The sequence below is a fragment of the Mastigoproctus giganteus genome, chromosome 9 (genome assembly GCF_048544385.1).
Source record: "Mastigoproctus giganteus isolate SK-2022 chromosome 9, ASM4854438v1, whole genome shotgun sequence".
NCBI lineage: Eukaryota > Metazoa > Arthropoda > Arachnida > Uropygi > Thelyphonidae > Mastigoproctus > Mastigoproctus giganteus.
In genome coordinates, this window is record NC_143583.1 from 51,854,923 (window position 1) to 51,878,031 (window position 23,109).

At 36.7% G+C, this 23,109-nt stretch overlaps 1 protein-coding gene across 5 annotated transcripts in view; it reads left to right on the top strand.

Moving 5' to 3' along the window:
- The window catches only part of LOC150080216 (histone-lysine N-methyltransferase 2C-like), a 1,301,638-nt gene that overhangs the window by 942,112 nt on the left and 336,417 nt on the right, over window positions 1-23,109 (top strand). For all 5 annotated transcript variants that reach the window (XM_090381514.1, XM_090381519.1, XM_090381517.1 and 2 more), the window contains 3 exons: window positions 576-748; window positions 9,074-9,135; window positions 15,697-15,964. In XM_090381514.1, the coding sequence (XP_090237640.1) occupies window positions 576-748; window positions 9,074-9,135; window positions 15,697-15,964 (503 nt within the window). The remainder of the gene's footprint in view (window positions 1-575; window positions 749-9,073; window positions 9,136-15,696; window positions 15,965-23,109) is intronic.

Consider the following 23,109-nt stretch of genomic DNA (forward strand, 5'->3'; position numbering starts at 1 on the left):
CTCTTTTGTTTCATGAATTGAGCTGTAAGAGAATATTTCTTTTCCTTTAAGAAAGGTTCTTCAATAGCATATCCCTTAAGAAAGACATATTCTCCTATTGTCTGAAGCTGAATTTTAGTTTCATTATATATGCCAATTTGGCTGTTATTCCGATTAAAATTTTTAATACAAACCTAGTCTGATGATAGAATTCAATTGTGAGTCGAGAAACATCAGTTTAATTTACATATTAGGTGTGGTTGGTCAAAAATTTATGAAAAAAATAAAAAATAAAAATATATATATATATATATTTATTTTTTTATTTATTTTTTTTTTTTTTTTTTTTGAGTTTCCAATAAATCTAGTTTAAAACTTTCCATGGGCAAAATGCATTTTCTTTAAAACTAACTTAGTTCGAAAAAAGAAAATTCAACTTTTCTTTAAAGTGTATTGACAATGTGTCCATATCAAATCAAATTAAGTGTTAATTTATTTTGTTCATTATCTGTTATTATTATTTTAATTTTATTTCTTGCATTTTTCTCTAAAATCCCTAGCTTTATCATCTTGAACATTTATCCTTTCATTTTCAGAGATGCCGACAGTCCTGACACTATAATATCTTCATCCTCACCAGAATGTGCATTACTTGAGCCTCCATTTCGATGGCCTGCATTAAGGTATATTGATGAAGATGATTCTTCTGGTGATGAGAGAAAAAGATATTCTCCTGTTGTTCCACTTGTTGCACCAATTCCCATTAGAGGTACAAAATATAAATTATTACAACTTATTGGTAATTTATTCAAAGTTAAGAACTCTGGTTATTTTAAATTTAATTTGTATATATTTCTATTTATACTCTATATAGTCATTACTGCTAGAGAAGTTTACAGTTTCATTGTAGCCGTTGTATTGTACAGGTAGTTTCTGTCTTTATAAGTTAATTCGTTCCTAGAGCGCGATCGTAAAGCAGAAGTTTTTTCCCATAGACATAATGTTATAAACAGGGGTTACGTTCAAAACAATGAACTTAGTTAACTAATCAGTTTGTTTAAACAATGATTGATTTTTCCAAATAAATGAAAACAGCCTGTAAAATCAAGCAAATTATAATTTAAAGAAATTATTTATGACTTACAAATGTTAAAGAATGTTTATTCTTCATCAGCATAGACTAAATGCACACTCGCTGATCACTTGTTGTTGGGTTGGCACTTGTTCGTTTGTTGCACAAGGAGTTGTCTTCTTCAGAAATGTTTCTAGAGGCATTTGTTTCCAAGATAATCTCTTCTCTTTTCTTTATAAATTTCACAATAGCATGCTTAAGCATTTTTTAATGGCACGCACAAATAGCGATTAACTAACACGATATGCGCAAGTGAGATTACAACTAACATGATTTGCGCGGAGTAACAAGTCTACAAAGCTTTTTAAAAAAAAAGAAATGAAGGGAAGATTTTGAAATTTTATTTATGTTTTTTATACGATTGAGGATTTCATGGAAGGGGAAACACATTTCACCACAATAACGTGTAAACCCACGGAATTCCAGCTATCGGTACTATAGCAAATGCAAGAAGATCGAGTTTATAATTGATTACACTAACAGAAAAGACCAATAAACCGGAAAGTGCAAATTGTTTTTATTGTTTTCTGGTCGTGACCTCCAAAAATGTGTTTTTGAAAACTATCACAAAGGCATTCAAAATTGATTCTTATAACGGAACATATGATAACAATGAAAGTGTAGTGCATTTTAATAATTTGAATTGGTAACTAATGCAATTTCCATTATAAAAATGACCTTTTAGAGAGAGATAAATAGCTTAGTTATATAGCGAAAATTTCAGCTTCTGAGATCTTGGAACAAAAAACTAAAAAACAATGTTATTGGATTCACATTACGATATTTTTACAGTATGATGGTGTCTTTGGAACATATTAATATCATAAAGCAGGGTGCACTGTATTGTATATCTATGCGTATGGTTTGAAATGCAGTATTTTGGAATGTTTAACATTCATTTTTTTTTTGCAATAAATGTTCTCATTTTCAATTTTGTTGATACTTGAAAACAAATCTCGTAAAGCGGGAACTTCTGTATTGAATATACCAGTGTAACAGTTGACGATAGGCCGTTCATTTTTGGTGGCAACTTGCAAGCTTAGCCTCTCAGTATAGTTAACTATTCATTCGCACAGTTATGTAGCTGCATTCCCAGTAACTTTGGGAATTAATGAGTTAATTACCTAATAACTCGTGCAATTCATGGCTTTAGCTGCCTTGATATAGTTTTTTATAACTCTAGCAAATCTGATGTGTTATTTTAAAGACAATGTGGGACAAAAGAAGTAGAAGATAGCGACGACAAAACAGAAACACTCTCTATGTGAAGATGAAAACTAATTTATTTGATGTGCCAAATTTATACATATTTGATATTCATTGTACAAATTTTTCTCAGTTTCTCATCAATAAATAAATAAGTTATATAACTTTGCATAAGTTCAGGAAATGCCAAAGAAACTTCCTGTTCACTCATGCTACTCATTATATGATTGATTTTCTTCTCTTGTACATGGGCAGACTTTGAGTAGAATTAGAAGATATTTTAATTTAATTTTAATCTTAAAATGGTCTTCTCTGTTATTGTGTCTGTTTTGCTCATTGTATTGGTTGATACCTATTAGCATTAGTAGAGGCATTTGATGCAAGAAAACAAGCTTATGCAGCATCAGCCAAAAAAAAAACCCACTTCCACTTCACCCCTCTGTTCGTTCAAAATACCTGTCCAGCTGAGCCTTAAACTTATTTAGGCTATCAACCTCCACCACAAGGAATGGAAGTCTGTTCCACCAACCAACCACCCGCTGGCTAAAGGCAAATTTCCGCACGTCTATCCTACATCTGTCTTTCCTCAATTTGAATTTATGCCCTCTCAGGTGATTTTTCTGAGCTAGAGGAAGAATCCCATCAGCATTGAGCATGCTTAAACCATTCAAGGCTTTATACACCTCTATCAGATCACCTCACTGGTGCCTAGTCTCCAGACACTGTAATTTGCAAAACTTAAGCCTTTCTTCGTAAGAGCACCCCTTTGTTCCATTCACTAATCTTGTTGCCCTTCTCTGTACTCGTTCCAGCAGCTCTACATCCTTCTTGAAATGAGGCCTCCAGACCTGTATACAGTACTCTAGGTGTGGCCTGACCATTGCCTTATACAATGGAATAATCACCTCCTTATCCCTGCTGGAAAAATTCCTATATATCATTGACAATACTCCATGAGCTACTCTTGCAGCCCGTCTGCACTGCTCAGAGAACTTCATGTCTGCCTGCACAACCACCCCTAAGTCCCTTTCATTCTCTACCACTGTCAGTGTAGTACCACAGAGTTGATACGTTGCTCTGGGTTGCTGTTTCCCATGTGTAGTACCTCATTTGCCACCTCTCGGCCCATCTGCTCAACCTTTCCAGGTCCTGTTGCAGCAGCATAGTGTCAGTAGTGGCCTTGACAACCCTGCCAACCTTTGTATCGTCTGCAAACTTGGACATTAAGCTTGATATACCATCATCAATATCATTTATAAATACAGAAAACAATAATGGACCCAACACTGAGCCCTGAGGGACTCCACTAATAACATTAGTCCACGATGAGCAGTGTCCATTGATTACCACTCTCTGTCTTCTCCCCCTCAACCACCCCTTTATCCATAGCAGCAATTTGCCTCCAATTTCACACTGCTCCAATTTGTGTAGCAAACTTCCATGTGCAACCTTGTTAGCAGTACTAGTTGTAGTCTGCAGCCAGCTCTTCAACATGTTAAAATAATATTTTAATTTTGTAAATCATTTTGATTACATCACATTTATTTTCAACATTAGATGAACAATATGGAAGTACACAGTCTGTTTCATTTGTTTTGTTCTTCTGTCACCCTCCCTCATTTCCAATTGTATATGGTTACTTCTATTTTTATTTAGTTCATTAATTTATTTACATTTTCTGTTGTATTTTGTGTTTGATTATCAGTCTAACTTCATAGTTAATTATTAGCAGACATTATGTTGCCTATTTTCACTTTGGTCAGGCTGGTCAATCTGGTGGTAAGCATTTGATGTGCATTTTGTTTTTTAATTGCACCTAATTAGCATTTACTAGTTACAATTTGCAGTTATCTTCTTCAGTAAGTTAAAATAGTGTTTTAATTTCATCAAATCATTTTTTTTTTTTTTTTTTTTAATATTGATTTTGTTATTTTTATATTTGGAAGTTACATTGAATTTATTTTCAGTGCTTAATCATTATCATGAAATGTCAGGTGCTGGTATTCATTATACCAGCACCTGACTTCTGTTTAAAGGAATGCTGTTCTGGTATATTCCCCCACAAAAGTAGTCCTGATAGCCTCATGCATGCTGAATGCTTATTTACTTGCTAACCATAGAACCTTCCTTGGAGCTGTTTCACTTATTTTTTTTATTTTTAATATTGGTTTTGCTATTTTTATATTGGGAAAGATCTAAAAGGAATGAATACATTGAAACAGTTTCAGTTAATGCATACCTCTGATATTTAAAAACATTTTTAAGCTTGTGGGTACACATTGGCTGTTTTGAAGAAAATGTTTAACTAGAGTAGTAGAAACATTGACTATCTCTGAAGAGTCTATTTAGAGTTGAGTTCAGAAGTGTTGAGAAAAAGCCATTTGAGCACATAGCAAAAGCTATAAAATTGAAAATAACAACAGTTATTAAAAATTGCCAACACGATTTTTACCTCCAAGACCTTAAATGCTCTTGTTAACCAATTTTTATGTGTAGATTTCGAAAATGACGATGATAGTTTCACATGCCACAGTTAGAGTTACCGTAAGGAAACTCTAAATCTTCGGGCTGTCACCCCTTACGCTATTATTTCGGATTTAAAATTGGTGATCATGACAAACCTTGAACACCTCGCAAGTGTTGTATTACCTGGAGGACAAACCTTAGGAAGTGGTTACATGGCAAACTCAAAGCTTTATCTTTTTGCAGTCCCTATGGTTTGGCGAGAATCATCTAACCACATTAATGATGTCTACTTCTGTAGGACAGATATATCTGGTATGTCTGAAAAAAGCAAACACACTATAATATGTCCAAATATACCTTCTGCAATTCAGCCCGTTCCACACACTGGTGATTTGCAAGTACTAGTGCTCCCCAAAACTTGGGATAACAGTACTAGGGAAGATAATAGTGATCACGTTCGAGTTGAGGATTCTCTGGAAGCCTCCACTTCACAAAATGTTGACTATCAGCCAGTAAGTTAGCATTAGTAAGTGCAAGAAAGCAAGCTTATATAGCATCAGCCAAAAAAAAAAAAAAAAAAAAACCCTTCTCATTTCACCCATCCACTCGCTCCAAATGTTTGTCTAGTTCTGGCTTGAATCTATTTAAGCTATCAACTTCAACAACAGATGGAAGTTTGTTCCAGCAATCAACCACCCTGTTGGCTAAAGGCAAACTTCTGCACATGAATCCTACAACTGTCTTTGCTCAATTTGAATTTATTCCCTCTCAGATGATTATTCTAAGCAAGAGGAAGAATCCCATCAGCATTAAGCATATTCAAACCACTCAAAGCTTTATACACCTCAGTCATATCACTTCACAAGTGCCTAGTCTCCAGACACTGCAATTTGCAACACTTAAGCCTTTCTTTGTAAGAGCAACCCTTTGTTCCTTTCACCAGTCCTGTTGCCCTTCTCTGTAATCGTTCTAGCAACTCTACATCCTTTCAAATACAAGGGGATGATCACCTCCTTATCCCTGCTCACAAAATTCCTGTATACCATTGACAAAACTCCATGAGCTACTCTTGCAGACCGTCTGCACTGCTCAGAAAACTTCATATCTGACTGCACAATTATCCCCAGATCTCTTCATTCTCTGCTACCCTGAGTGTATAACCACATAGTTGGTACATCTCTCTCTGGGGTTACTGCTACCCATATGCAGTACTTTTATTTGATTATAATAAGCGAAAGATCGAGTTTACTACCTGTTTATAACAGATTGTACAAACATTTATTTATTGTTTACTGAATAAACATTTAATAAGCACAGACTAAATAAACATTTATTGTTTATTTAGTTTGTGCAACCTTAACATGATCATCCATAGTTGTCATTCATATCTAGTTGTCCATTGTTGTTCATCTGATTCCTTCTAGTATTAATATAAGCAAAGAATTCTTTGCTTTTTTTTTTTTTGCCATTTCTAACCAAGGACTTAATCTACCTTAGCTTGCCTGACATTCTTTGTGACTTGATTGCAAACTAGTTTATACTTACTGTAAGTTTCCATGTCACCTGGAAACTGTTTATTGTCAACAGTGACCATCCCACATTTTTTTCCTTCCCTACCACTAGAAAAGAAAAAATCATGAAATGATTATGAATTAGCAGACAAATTATCCTTCCTCGCATATTTGGAAAGTTTGTTTGAATTGCTCTCTTCTGGCTTGAATAATGCATTTTGCAAGTTCCTTTTAATTTCCTCTTCAGTATACATGTCTTCCATCAATTTACTAAGATCATTACTCCTTGATATATCTTGATATATTGAAGAATGTTATATATAAATTTGTTAGCCCAACAGGTGTTAAATCTTTGATAATCAATTTCTTATGGAAGTTGATTATCAAAACAGTTCTCAATCAGAAAGTGGATTCTGACTTATTCACAGGTGATCCGTTGCTCATAGAAGGTCTAAAACAAGATTTTATTCAGTGAGGAAGTACTTTATTACTACATTTGATCACATGGTGAATAAACGTCCACTGAACAATGGGCAAAAAAACTTTGCAGAAATTTAATCAGTTGGCAGTGCTAGTGCATCATTGACAAATTTAAATTTTTCTGCAGACGAGTTTCCCATCACCTCTCAGTATCAATAAAGACGAAAAAGTAGATGTGCAGTATTAATTCTGTGAATTTCAGTGTGAATTTCAGAAACTATTATGAAAGAATTGTACTGTGGTTTTTTGGGAAACTGGCTAGTGAAAAGGGAATCTTCATATATAATCAATTTCTCAACTTTTGCTTGGCAATTTAACAATTCCACACAGCAGTACTAAGTATGAGAGGATGTTCGATATTGAGGAAGTACTCTTGATATCCAAGTCAATATTGAGACAGTTATTGTAAATGAAACTTCGACTCAGCATTTCTGAAGGGAATTAACTCTGAAAACAGTATCTTTCTTGATACAATTATTGATAGTGTCAGAAAATCTTTGGTGTGCTAAAGTTTGAAAGAATTCTCTAATTGTGAACAATCCTGTGCCTGTATGTTAATATAAAATGCATACAATTGTTAGTCAATGTTTATTTTGAAGTCCAAATTATGCATTTCAGAAAATTCCCTACTTTTTTTGGTTAAGTCCAAGTTTGGCAGGTATATATATCATTGTGAAAAAATAATTGTAATGATCCATGATGGTCCTTGAAGCTGTCACATACATTCCTAAGATATGTCAAGCTGGTCATGCTACTTGGTAGTCTAAAATGATAGTGGAACTGATATTCAGATAATACTGGAGTCAAGTGGGCTGAATTTCAGTGAAGTCCAGTTGTTCTGTGACAGCCAAATCCTCTGCTTGTGCCTTCACAGTGGTGGGATGACCTTCAGTAAACTTGCATTAAACCCCCGTGCATATAACTGCCACACCTTGACCCCAAGCAGAGGCACAGAGGTGCCATCTGTCTGTGTTACTATGCAATACTAGGTTGTAGATGATGACTGCCATCATCTGGTGCAGTACCACCACTTTGCTTATTGGAGGCTTGAAGTGAGAAACCCATGTTTAGTCTAGAGAGAAAAGCTCTGGCAGTGCCCCCCCCCCCCCCAATCTCTTCCATCATGCAGTATGATTGGTCTTTTGAGGTTACGATGAATGTCATAGCAAGAGCCAAACTTCCTTACATTTTGAGGATGCAGATCTAACACAACTTTCCCAGGCCATCTGCTAAAAAGTATACTGGACCAAACCTATTGATAACTCTCTGGGAGGCTTCTGAATATGCTAGTGTATAATCCATTTCCTCTACTCTGCTAGATAGTGACTGGAGGGAGTTCAAGTAGTGTGTGTGCCACATCCAAAAACTTCATTACTTCATACAACATGTCCTCCCTACCTTTTCTTATACTGAATACATCATGAATAGTCACATTAATAGAAAAACTCTTTATCTGCAAAAAGATCTAAACCTCCCAAACACTTCTTTGTGTAATTCATTTCACATCTCAATGATGTCCATTTTCACTTAGTCTGCCAAATGCCATATACCTTTTCTGACAGAATCCCAATTGATTCAACTACTGCTGATCTCGGTTTTTTTTTTTTTTTTTTTAATGAAAACCCCAAACACAAGAGGTATTAGAACCTGTAGTACTGTGCATTGGTTGAAGGTTGAGAAGATGAAAGAAGATATTTGTTGACATTAGACTTGAACTTCTATAGATTGAAATTTTCAGGAAATACATAGGAAGGAATTTTGTTCCAGAGAACGGAATTTGAATGAATAAATGAGGAAGGAAAAAAAAAAAGTTGCTTTTGTGAGTTTGAAGTTGAACAGTAAAGGATGTTGGCTATTTGCCTCACATGTTCGGACTGCTTTGGAAGAGAGAGCAGGAATTATAAAAGCTAGTTCAGAAAAACAATGCCCATGGAAGTTTCGTGGACATTGTTTCAACTTCAGTTTTCTGGGACAACCTCCCTTCATACTTATGTATTTGCTGAAAATTACAATCTACAGAAATTCAAGTCTCTTATCAACAGTTATCTTCTTTCATCTTTTCAACCTTCAACTCATGCACGATACTAAGCAATATAAGTTTTAATACGTCTTGTGATTGGGGCTTTCATTAAAAAAAAAGATATAAAAACTATTTAAATTTTATAATATTTAAATAGTTATAGGTGAGAAGAGGGGGGGGGGGAATAAAATTGTTACTTTTAATTATTCTCATATCACTGTAATTTTTATTATATTTGTTGAAGTATTTTGAATTAATTTTCAAAAATTCTCTTTATAGCAGTGCCTGTTACGCGTAATGAAACATCACTCAAGTTATTATCAGAATTCGATGATGAAAAGGTGAAATTTTGCTCTTTAATTAAATATATTGCATTTAAACTTCCTTTTAGATTTATGCCAAAATTAAGCTGTATTTATCATTTGCCACCATTACATTTATTTCTGCTTCCAATTTACAGTATATTTTGGATATATATGTAGTCACAAAGTAATTAGTTTGGATACTATGATGTAGTCACAAAGGAACTGGATGCAAATAATAACTTTGATATCATATATATGGATCTTAGAAAAGCCTTTGATACTGTTGCACATGGAAGACTGCTGCACAAATTGGAGCAGCGTGGCATTGGAGGCAAATTGCTGCTAGGGATAAAGGGGTGGTTGAGTGGGAAAAGACAGAGAGTGGTAATCAATGGACACTGCTCTTCGTGGATTAATGTCATTAGTAGAGTCCCTCGGGGTTCAGTTTTGGTCCATTGTTGTTGTCTGTATTTATAAATGATATTGATGATAGTATATCAGGCTTAATGTTCAAGTTTGCAGATGATACAAAGGTTGGCAGGGTTGTTAATGACACTACATTGCTGCAACAGGATCTAGAAAAGTTTAGCAGATGGGCTGAGAGGTGGCAAATGAAGTTTAACATTGACAAATGGGAAGCAGTAATCCCAGAGTAATATCAACTCTCTGGTACCACACTGACAGTGGTGGAGAATGAAAAGGACCTGGGGGTAATTGTGCAGGCAGATATGAAGTTTTCTGAGCAGTGCAGACAGTCTGCAAGAGTAGCTCATGGTGTCTTGTCAGTGATATACAGGAATTTTTCTAGCAGGGATAAGGAGGTGATTATCTCCTTGTAAAAGGCAATGGTCAGACCACACCTTGAGTACTGTATACAGGTCTAGGGGCCTCATTTTAAGAAGGATGTAGAGCTACTGGAACGAGTACAGAGCAGGGCAACAAGATTAGTGATTAGTTACGAAGAAAGGCTTAAGTTTTGCAAATTACAGTGTCTGCAGACTAGGCACCTGCGAGGTTTTCTGATTGAGGTGTATAAAGCCTTGAATGGTTTGAGCATGCTCAGTGCTGATGGGATTCTTCCTCTTGCTCAGAATAATCGCCTGAGAGGGCATAAATTTAAATTGAGGAAAGACGGTTGTAGGATAGATGTGCGGAAGTTTGCCTTTAGCCAGCGGGTGGTTGATTTCTGGAAGAAACGTACATCTGTCAAAGAAGTTGATAACTTAAATAGATTCAAGGCAGAACTTGACAAACATTTGGAGTGAGTGGGTGGGTGAAATAAGGTTTTTTTTTTGTCTGATGGAAGACTAATCTAATGCTAATGCTAATCTAAGTTACATAATGCTCATTTTTTTGCCTCCAAATACTACAGCAGTGCTACAACCAATAGATCCAGATGTGATCAGAAGTTTCAAAGCTCATGTTCATTGCAACTTGGTCCTTTTGCTCATTGAGAGAATAGACAAGGGAATTGAAACAAAATTCCCACGTATCGCCAAACATCAACAGTTGGGAACATGTAGATGATGATGTCGTAACTTTGGGAGCTCTTACAACAGAAGATATCATAGAAACTATCCAAGTAGCAGGTGAAAAAAGTGAAGAAGTAGAAGACAAAGAAAACTCCGTCAGCCTCCATCATATGGAGCAGCTGTTGACAGTGTAGAAAATCTTCGGTATTTTTTCGAAGCTACAGATGATACTGATGCAGAGGTGTTCAATGCTTTAAGTCTGATCAGAAGAAAGTTGAGACAAAAGCAGAAGCCCAGTCAAATGATTCTACATTCGTTCCTGAAAATTGGATAATCACTTTTCAAAACAATCGTCCCTTTTTAGGACCACAAATAATTTTCATACGGAGGTTAATCTTTTACAGTTTGTAATTCATGTTTGCCTCTGATTTCTACACTTCTATTGTTCCGAATTACCTAACTCGAGCATAGCGAGCACCCGGATACAGCAAGCACATCTTGTGGTCCAGTGAAGCTCGCTGTAAACTAGTTCAACTGTGTATATATACACACACTCATGAGCCAAAACATTATGACTAGCCATCTCCACGAGGCGCCACATCTCACAGCACCTAGGAGTGACATTACCTTCTGGTGCAACTTATATAGTGATGGCACGGGTAGTGCCTGTCATTTATCAGTACAAAGCCCATGCGGTGGGGAAAGGGAAGGACATGAGTTTGAACAGGGAATAATTTGCAGTTCTAGGAAATTGGCCATCATCGCAGCAACTACAGGCATTGTTGGATATTCGAGAGCCACCATAGTGAAAATGTGGTGGGAATGGTTCAAAGTTGGTAACTACAGACCAGTTAGTCTGACTTCGGTAGTAGGGAAAATCTTAGAGGCAATGATTAAGAGTGTAATCCAGGGACATTTAGATAGATATGTCATTCTGAATAACACACTACATCAGTGGTGTCCAACCTATGGCCCACGGGCTGGATATGGCCCCGTGAATTATTTTTATATGGCCCGCACATAAAGTGAAGTAAAACAGCATTTTAAATTTTGTTAATTATCAAAAACAATTATCTCATTAAATTAGAAATTTATTTATTTATTCACCTTAATATTGAATATACCTTATATATTCAATATTAAGGTGAATTAAGGTATATAAAATTTTATATACCTTAATATTGAAAAGCAGTGATCCCTTTTCAGGTTGTTAATTTTGTAAATTAGTTTGTTCAGTAAATGTAGTGTATTGTACTTAATAAAATTTTTAAATATTTTCAGTTTTAGGTGTATCATTATATTTATTTATTCACCTTAATATTGAATATACCTTATACAGGAGGGCCTCGATTAACCTGATTAATTCGTCCCGTGAGCACATCGCGCAAAACGGAAACGTGTTAATCGAATATAATAACCAATAGGAAAAAATTATAATTGGTCCTTGACCTTCTGGAATGTTCATAAAGAATTTTAAAGAATTTTTAACTGTGTACAATGTAAAAGATAATGAAAAAAAATGACCCCCGTTAATGGGTTTGAACATAATGCTCGTTTCGTAAAATTATTTAGCGTAGCATAGCATACAAAGAGTGTGAATAATTTATTTCTTTATGGATAACACCCATGAAGAAAATGTCTTATTTAAAGACATGATAAAGGCCATATCAGAAAACATTTACAAAAACTAGTAGAGTGTTCCTTGGAGACTAGAAGCTGTCCTAAAGGCTAATATTTTCAATAAGCATAAGTTTTTCTGTATAATAATAAATAAAATAAAGGTTATTTGTAGATATGCAGGTATCTGAATATTAATGGCAGAGGTGGGTGGGTGGGTGTGTTATGTGAGGTATATAATATGTTGACAATCATTAATACAGTCAGTCCTCGTATAACACGTGTTTACACTACACGAATTTGATCATACACGTTTTATAAATAGGGGAACGATATCTTATATAACACGAACCGAATTCGCTTATGCACGATTCGCCTTTGTGTTTACAAGAAATGGTAGTCGAACGCAGAATCACCCCAGCCGAACCAACAATGTATTTATGTTTTTTATATCAATGAAGGGGAAACACATTTCACCATAATAACGTAAAAACCAACACAATTCTAGCTATCGGTATAATTGCAAATGCAATTAGATCGAGTTTACTACCAGTTTATAAGATTCCAACTAGCAGAAACGCAACTGGAAATTGTTTTTATTATTTTATGGTAGCAACCCCTAGAAATGTGCTTTAGTAAAATGTGAGGTGTTAATAGTATATCTCTGCCTTTACGGTGTTGTTTATTCAGTTGCTACACGCACGCGCAGCTTTGTTTATGTGTATTGAGCGTGCCTCCTCGTTTTGTAATTGTGCTTTGTTCCCTAAAAATGAGTAAAATACTTAAAAGGTGTGAAAAGTAAGCATTCTGGTGAAGACACTGCAGATGTGGTGAGAAAAAGAAAAGCAATATCGATAAACAGAGGCGGACTGGGTCAAAAATCCTTACCCGGGAAAATTAATAGTGGCCTCATACTATGGTTTATGGCCAAAATCACACCGGCCTCCAGCCCACCGGGGTTTCCCTGGTAAGGCTTTTGTGGTTTTCCTATAACAAGAGGTTGTTCAAAGTCTCCCAGCATATTTGTACACAATAGTACAGTCAAGTGTTCCTTAGAAATTTTTCTGCCCTGACACTTTTCGTTTTTTAGACTCATTGTTTTTTCAGGAAGAGCTTGAAAAAACAACCCTGTTTTATCACAGTTGTAAATATCCTTAACTTCAAAATCACGACATAAATCTTCCAATTTGATGGTCCACTCTGTTACAACCCCAGTATCAACAGATCCACCTTCACCACTTATGATTTTCCAAGAAATTTTATGCCTAGTTTTGAACTTGTCTAGCCATCCCACAGAAGCTTTGAACTCATTTACTTCCTATAGATTTCGCAACCTTCCAAGTCTTTTCCCTAATAATAGGCCCATTAATGGGAATTTTTTTAGCACATTCGCGACAAAACCACTCATACGTAACATTGTCAATTTGAAGTCCAACAGTTTTCGGGAAGGATTTTTGAACCTGATCATTTCCATGTTGCCAAAATTGTTTGAGCAGTTCGTTTTTTTCCTTTAGGATGTCGCTTACCTGTGTCTTACCCGATTTTGCATTTTGCAGCGAGATTGCGAACACTATTTTTTTGCCGATCATACGCATTAATGAGTTTGACTTTATCTTTTAAAGGTAAATGTTTACAAGAAGACATTGTGCACTTCACACGACACTGAACAAAACTGAAACTGAAAAGACGAAAGGCTGACCAAATTCCCCCCCCCCCCCCCTCTGCACACATCGAATTCATCAGAAGTTTTACACATGCCTTAAAATTCTTGAAAAAGGGTTTAGAACCGCAATGTGAAACTTGATAAAATTCAGAGAATCGGAAATAGAAAATAAACACACAATTGAGGCAATACGTGGAAGAAAAGTTCATAGAAAAAGGGCCATGAACTCGCCTGCTGTCCATTATGGGAAGATCAAATTAAGTGCTAATCTAAACGAAACAGTGCAGATTGCCTGTCCACGTCTGTTACAGAGAATGTCCGCTAGACAGAAGCTGAAAACACATTAAAACCAATAGAAGTGAGTTGGGGAATTTGAAAATGTCCATTGTAGAGAGATGTCCGTTAAAGAGAGGTGTCCGTTAGGAGAAGTTTCACTGTATACAGTATTATTTTGTTAAATATATGTATTAGTTTATGGGTAAGAGTATCTTAAAAGGCATACTTATGGAGACCACATAAGTAAAATACATAGATATAAACATAAAGGATAATATACAGAAACTTACTTCTTCTTCTACTTTCTTTCAATTTGGGTGGTGACTTCTTCCAGGTTAACCACCCAAATTGAAAGAAAAAACAGTGGTAAGGGGTTCCCTGTTTCTGTAATGATCAGTATGCACTATGGAAAAATCCATTTTGAGTTTATATAATAAATAATAGAATTTAGGATTATATAAAATATAATAGAACTTTTAATGCAGATGGAAGCAATACTGAGGCAGTGGGATAGAATGATATTATCATATACAGATTTAGAGATATTGAATGCCCAGTGTGTAAGGCTGACTATATTGAAATTAAATGCATCCCTGTTATTATAGACATTTATGTCTTTTGTATTAGCGGAGATTTCTATTTTTAAATCCAAGTACTTGTCCATGTTATCTGAGATGTTAATTTTTTTTTCAGGGTAAGCTCTTCTGGATAAAAATAGGCTGCCGAAATCATGAATGAAATGTGAACAGATAAAGACACATAAATCATCCACATATCTGAATAGTAATAGGTCATCTGGAAATGTTTTTCAGCTGAATAGCAAACCTTGTATATAGGTTTGCTATTATACAAGATGTCAGACTTCCCATAAGGATGGCTTTCACTTGTAGGTATAATGAAGTTCCATCATATACAAGGCGCCTCCATAGCCAGGTGGGCAGGAGCAGCAGTGCGTAGCACACGCCTCTTGATTAGACCAGGGTTAGAGCCCGTGACCACCAAATACGGAGGATGTGGAAAGGTCTGGGAATGACCACCGCATATCCCTTAGCAATATGGCCTTAGTTGCTAATGCTCCTAAAAACCAAATAACAAACAAACATATATTTCAGACCAATGTTTTGAAAAAAGATGTTCACTACTTGGAATGTGATCTGGTCACTATTCGAGTTAAATACAGACCCCATTTGTAGTGCGTGGTGTGGAATACTAGAGTAATTGCTGTAAAGTCTTATTTCATCATGATACATTAACACGAGATAGCACCCTCTATATAAAATGTATAGTGTTTGCTCGGAACTTTTGCATATGGTATGATGCATATATATGTATATATATATATTTTTTTTTAATGTCTCATTGAAACAAAATTTAAAATGTATCCATTATTTTCACTTAGCACCCTTGTACTTTTAATAAATTTACTTTTATTTCCCTTTTAATTTTGATATGACTTGTAAACTGAATGTATGAATGCAAAAGAAAGTTTTGTATATATTTGTGGATTTAATGTTTTTGCGTTTGGGAAATCTGTTTAAAATTTGTATTTATTTATATTTATTTTTACAGGATAAGGAAAATGCCCTTGGAATGGAACACAAAGCTGATGTTTTGGCTTTCCGAGCTAAGATGGTTGGAATTGGTGGACCTCCCATTCCATTAAAAGATTCTGGTAATGTAGCTGTAACATTAACTCTCACTTCTGCTGCTGCTGAAAACATTCAGGGTGTTTTATCAGCATTGGCTGATCTTCTTAAAATTCCTGTTCCTTCGAGTTTTGAGATTGTAGAAAGAACAGCTACCCCGCCGAGTCAAAAGCTTGGATTGTACAAAAAATGTAAGTGATTTTTGGATCATACTTTGTAATTTCTTGTGTAAAAATTTTTTGGAAATCCTAAAGTCTCAAAACTTTGTTAGATATATTTGGCAGACAACTTGTGTAGCTGTTGAATTGTGTTCCACAAATGCTTCAGGGAATAATCCATTGCTCTATTTCAAAGGTGTACAACCCCCACTATGTGAACATTTCAACTGATTTTACAAAAATTAGCGGGTGTCGACTACACAAGTTGTCTTCCCAACTTTCTAATTTCTCTGACATTCTAAAAATGAATGTGTTTGATTGGTTTGTAAGATGAATTTTCAAGGGTTATTTGTAACTGCCTTAAAAGCATTTGTCTGCAAAACCTAAAGCTGTGCACAGTGCACAGCTTTTGATACGTGGGGTTGCTAATCCAAAAAAAAAAATGTTTTTAATCTGGTACATTACTTTTAATAATTCTATAATAAAAATTTCAAAAATTGCATATTTATTTTGTTGTTATCATCACACCAGGAGTTTTCCTCTAATTGCAAAAAGAAAAATGCATTTTCCTCTACCATAATTAAAACAATTACAATGTGTGAACACGATTTCACTATATTCAGTAAATAAAGGAATTTAGATTTTCAGGTCTCCAGTTGATTCAGGAAGTTCTTATAGTATACTAGACTGCAACTCCATATCTTTGGGTGGGCCTGAAGTATTTCAGAGTTAACAAGGACAAATACATCTTTGCAGTTTTCAACAAGTCCAGAATGAGCTCTGACAAAGGTAGAGGAAGAGTCCAATGACAAATTCCCAGCAGTTGAAGAAATCAAGAAGTGGCAAGAAAAGCATAAAATTCTTCTCCAATTCTTTAATAAATTTAATAACATCGCATTTATATTCAATTTTAATAAATATCTTGAAAATAGATACATTTTTCATTTTAAAATTAATCCACTTTAAGATAATAATATTCACAAGAATCTACTGGAGAACAGACTTGCTGGCCCATTTCATCAAACTAGAGAAGCATAAAGCCATATTTTGGATATATTTGCAGTCTGAAATACTTATTATGATCTTTATACAGAAATATTACTGGCATTTTTAAATTTGTACAATTAATTTTATCCATTGTTTAATTGCATTTCATTTTGATGTGGCAGCCTATTTATAAATTATTCCAAGATTGAGCATTTCAAATTGGCACATTAGCATTATCAGAGGCATACAATGCAAGAAAGCAAGCTTATGCAGCATCAGCCAAAAAAAAAAAAAACCATCCCATTTACCCCTCCATTCATTCCAAATGCCTGTCCAGCTCAGCCTTAAATTTATTTTGGCTATCAGCTTCCACAACAAAAGATGCAAGTCTGTTCTGCACATCTATTCTACAACTGTCTTTCCTCAATTTGAATCTGTGCCCCCTCAGTTTCTTAATCTGAGAAAGAGGGAAAAATTCCGTCAGCATTAGCATTACCATAATTAAAACAATTACAATGTGTGAACACGATTTCACTATATTCAGTAAATAAAGGCATTTGATGCAAGAAAGCAAGCATATGCAGCATCAGCCAAAAAAAAAAAAAAACCACTTCCACTTCACCCCTCTGTTCGTTCAAAATACCTGTCCAGCTGAGCCTTAAACTTATTTAAGCTATCAACTTCCACGACAAGGGATGGAAGTCTGTTCCACCAACCAACCACTCGCTGGCTAAAGGCAAATTTCCGCACGTCTATCCTACATCTGTCTTTCCTCAATTTGAATTTTTGCCCTCTCAGGTGATTATTCTGAGCGAGAGGAAGAATCCCATCAGCATTGAGCATGCTCAAACCATTCAAGGCTTTATACACCTCTATCAGATCACCTCGCTGGTGCCTAGTCTCCAGACACTGTAATTTGCAAAACTTAAGCTTTTCTTCGTAAGAGCACCCCTTTGTTCCATTCACTAATCTTGTTGCCCTTCTCTGTACTCGTTCCAGCAGCTCTACATCCTTCTCGAAATGAGGCCTCCAGACCTGTATACAGTATTCTAGGTGTGGCCTGACCATTGCCTTATACAAGGGAATAATCACCTCCTTATCCCTGCTAGAAAAATTCCTATATAACATTCAGCAGCCTGCTCAACCCATTCAAGGCCTTATACACTTCACTCAGATCACCAGGTGCTGTAATTTGCAGAACTTAAACCTTTCTTGGTAAGAGCACCCATTAGTTTCCCTGACCAATCTTATTGCTCTTCTTTGTACTTGTACTAGCAACTCTACATCCTTCCTAAAATGGGGCCTTCAGACCTATACTCAGTACTCTGGGTGTGGCTTGACCATTGCCTTGTAATGGGATAATCACCTCCCTGTCCCTTCTGGCAAAATTCCTATATATATCATTGACAAGTCTCCATGACTGGCCTGGCATCCCCTCTGCACTGCTCAGTGAACTTCATATTTGACTGCACAGTTACCCCCACGTCTTTTTCATTTTCCACTTCCCTAAGTGTAGTACCACACAGTTAGTACAGTTATTGCTACCTGCATGCAGTACTTTGCATTTGTCAATGTTAAACTTCAGTTGCCCCTTCTCATCCCACTGCCCAACTTATCTAGATCCAGTTTGAGTAGCATACTGTCTTTACTGTTGTTAACAACCCTGCCAACCTTTGTATCATCTGCAAACTTGGACATTAAACCTGATATACCTTAATAAATATCACTGATAAATATACAAAACAACAATGGGCCCAATCCTGGGGAATTCCACTGATAACATTTGTCCCCGAAGAGCAGTGTCCATTGATTACCACTCTCTGTCGTCTCCCACTCAACCATCCCTTTATCCATTGTAGCAACGTACCCTTAATACCATACCTCTCCAATTTGTACAGCAGTCTTCCATATGCAACAGTATCAGAAGCTTTCCTGAAATCCATGTATATGATATCAAAATTATTTTTGGCGTTCAGTGTCTTTGTGACCACATCATAGTATCCAATCAGATTGTTCAAACAAGACCTCCATTTAACAAACCATGCTGTGTCTTAATTATTACTGCAGTCTTGTCTAGATGATCTTACAATGCTTCTTTAACCAGTGATTCCATTATTTTCCCTGCAAAACAAGTTAAACTAACAGGTCACCTTTTGAACTCCCTTTGTGAATTGGTGATACATTTGCACACCTCCAGTCCATGGGACCTTTCCTGGGTCCAAGGAAACTCTCATAATTAAGGCTAAGGGTTTGCTTACTTCCTTTGCTGCCGCCTTTGAAATAACTGGATAGATCCCATCCACTCCAGGTGCCTTTTTTATGTTTAACTTCAACAATTTCTCCTCCACTTTACTCTCAGTTATTACAAAATCACTTAGCTCCATGTTAGAGTTTTAAACTCCTCCTATGTGAATATAGATGCAAAATATTCATTCATTTATTTTATCAGCTACCTGAGCATGATCATCAATAGTCAACCCATCTATGTTAAGTGATCCAATCTGATTCATCCCTTTCCTTTTAGATTTTGCATAAATAAAGAACTCTTTGCTGTTTTTCTTTACATACTTTGCCAAGGATTTCTCGTAATCTGCCATAGGCTTCTGTGTCACCTGATACTTTATATGCATCCCATACATCCTTTTTTCCGCCACGAGCCTCATTAGTTCATCTGATATCCATTTAGGCCTAAACCTTTAACTGTATTTCTTAGTTGGAATGAAAAGCCTAGTAGCTTCCAAAATTAAGGCCCTGAAGACTTCCCATTTAGAATTCAGCATTGCTAACATCATCAGTTGTTCCCACTGGACAGAATTTAAAAACTGTCTGAGACCACTGTGTTCACCTTTACGAAAGCAGAAACTCTTCCCTTTTTAGTCTTGATGCTAGTTACATCCTTAAGTAATTCCCATATTAGTACATTGTGATCAATGTCACCCAGTGGTTCCTTTATCTGCAAATTCTTAATGCATGAATAATCACTGCTGATAATCAGATCAAGAGTATTAAAATCGAAATCATGACTGACCAGAGCAGCAAAGCAAAAGGCTCAAGCTAATGGGAGTGCTGTGACTCAGGGGAGAACTGAGGGGGGCAGTTGCCCTCTGAATCACAGCCTTTTAAGATGCACTGTTTGCTTGATGTTTGCGGAGCAATCGGGTACGGGACATGATACTGCCATGGGGGATGTCTTTGTGTGTGCACTATGCAAGGAGTGCAAGGAAATTAGGCGACAACTCGGCATTGTTATGGGCCTATATGAGACCTTGAAGGACAGGGTGAATGCCCTCGAAGGAAATAAATTGAGGGGCCCATCAAGCTCTCAGCTGCCCACATCAACGCCAGAGCTTGCACTTGGTCATCTTGCAACACAGAGGCAGCCCCCAAGGCAGAATGCGCTGGTCCCACAGGAACTAGTAGTTGTTGGTGACTCTTTGTCAGGGAAACGGGGAACATGCTTGTAAAAAGGATAGGTGGAACAGGACCAGGGTATGTCTGCCAGGGGCAAAGGTTGATGACGTTGTAGAGCAGATATCATCTTTTAAGGGCACAAAAGGTGATATAGTTGTACACGTTGGCACTAATGATATTAAGAGTAGGAGACCAGCGGAATTACTTAACAAGTACAGGTCACTGTTGAAAAAAAGCCGTGAAGTAGGGTTGAATTGAAAGTGTCTGCAATTCTGCCCAGACACGATAGGAGGGAGTATATGATGAGAGCCTTGTCGATCAATTCGGCCCTGGAAAGATTGTGCAAGGCTCAAGGGGTAGAATTTTTTTCAGCCTGGAATGTACTTGTTAACAGGAGAGATTGCTTCTACAGGGATGGGATACACTTAAATAGAAAGGGTGCAAGAATATTTGCTGATGCTATCGAGGCAGTGTTAGGTGGGTCGGAAAACTGCTAGCTTGGGGGGAGACAAAGACTAATGGATTAACAGTAGCCACTGGCAGAAGTGAAAGATTTTCTTGCACTGCTTCTATTGGAATGAGCAGAAGCCTGAAAAACAAGATGCAGGATATTTCAGAGACTGCTGGAAGTCATTGCGGTACAAGTAAACACTTGGGTTGTGTTAGGGTAGCTAAGAATAGAAACAGGTGCATGTATACTTGCGTGTACACCAATGCTAGGAGTTTAGTAAATAAATTTGATGAATTTGAGGTATTGCTCAAAACATCAAAGGTAGATATTGTTGGGATATCAGAGACGTGGTGTCACACAGATATAAGGAATGCAGAACTGGAATTTGGGGAGTACAATGTGTATAGAAAGGATAGACATGACAGGAGGGGAGGAGGGGTTATGCTATTAGTTAAAAAACACATAAAATCCAAGGAAGTTAAGCCAGTCGACATTGATGGACAGGGCAGTGTCGAGTCAGTTTGGTGTGATATAAGCATAGGTAAATCAAAATTGAGAGTAGGAGTGTGCTATAGGCCTAATGACTCTGATGAGTATAATAAGATACTGTACAGGGAAATAGAATGGGCCAGTAAATCAGAGAGTCTTATAATGGGGGATTTTAATTTCCCAGATATTGACTGGAATTTGTGGGTTGGTCACTCACACACTAGCAAGGCTTTTATGGATTTATTGGATGATTGTTTTCTACACCAGCATGTTCGGGAGGCAACTAGAGGGAGTAATACTCTTGATCTGATTATCAGTAGTGATTCTTCATGCATTAGGAATCTGCAGATAAAGGAACCACTGGGTGGCAGTGATCACAGTGTGCTGAAGTGGGATTTACTCAAGGAGGTAACTACCATCAGAGGTAAAGGGAAGGGTTTTTGCTTTCGTAAAGGCGACTATGATGGTCTCAGACAGTATTTAAATTCTATACAGTGGGACCAACTGATGATGTTACCAACAGCAAATTCAAAATGGGAAGCATTCAAGGAACTAATCTTGGAAGCTACCGGCCTTTACATACCAACTAAGAAATATTGTTCAAGGTTCAGGCCTAAATGGTTGTCAGATGAACTAATGAGACATATGGCAGAGAAGAAAAATGCATGGGATACATACAAATTAATGGGTGACATGGAAGCCTATGATAGATATAAGTTGGTCTGTAACCAAGTCATAAAGGAGATTAGGCAGGCAAAGGCAGATTATGAGAAATCCTTGGCAAAGGACGCAAAGAAAAACAGAAAAGAGTTCTTTACCTATTTAAACTCAAGAAGGAAAGGGATGAATCAGATTGGTCCACTGGATGTTGATGGTTCAACAGTTGAGGATCCAGCTCAGGTAGATAACAATCTAAATGAGTATTTTGCATCTACATTCACATATGAGGAGTTATTCAGGAAGGGGAATGTCATAGGTGAAGTAAACATTGGCAGTGAGCTAGATTATTTTCTAATAACTGAGAGGAAAGTGGAGGAGACATTGTTGAGGATAAACATAAAAAAGGCACCCGGGGTGGATGGGATCTATCCAGTTATATTAAAGGAGGCAGCAAAGGAAGTAAGCAAACCCCTAGCCATAATTATGAGAGCTTCTTTGGACTCAGGGGAGTTACCCATGGACTGGAGATGTGCAAATGTAACCCCGATTCACAAATGAGGGTCAAAGGCTGACACAAGTAACTATAGACCTGTGAGTTTAACTTCTGTTCCAGGAAAATTAATGGAAGCACTGGTTAAAGAAGCACTGCAGGATCATCTAGACAAGACTTCAGTTATAGCTTGGACACAACATGCTTTTGTTAAGGGGAAGTCTTGCCTGACCAATTTGATTGGATACTATGATGCAGTCACAAAAGAACTAGATGCAGGGAATAACTTTGATATTATGTACTTGGATCTTAGAAAGGTTTTTGATACTGTTGCGCATGGAAGACTGCTGCACAAATTGGAGAAGTGTGGCATTGGAGGCAAATTGCTGCTATGGATAAAGGGATGGTTGAGTGGCAGAAGACAGAGAGTGGTAATCAATGGACACTGCTGAACGTGGACTAATGTTATTAGTGGAGTTCCTCAGGGTTCAGTGTTGGGTCCATTGTTGTTTTCTGTATTTATAAATGATATTGATGATGGTGTATCAGGCTTAATGTCCAAGTTTGCAGACGATACCAAGGTTGGCAGGGTTGTTAAGGACACTACTGATACTATGCTGCTGCAACAGGATCTGGAAAAGTTGAGCAGATGGGCTGAGAGGTGGCAAATGAAGTTTAACATTGACAAAT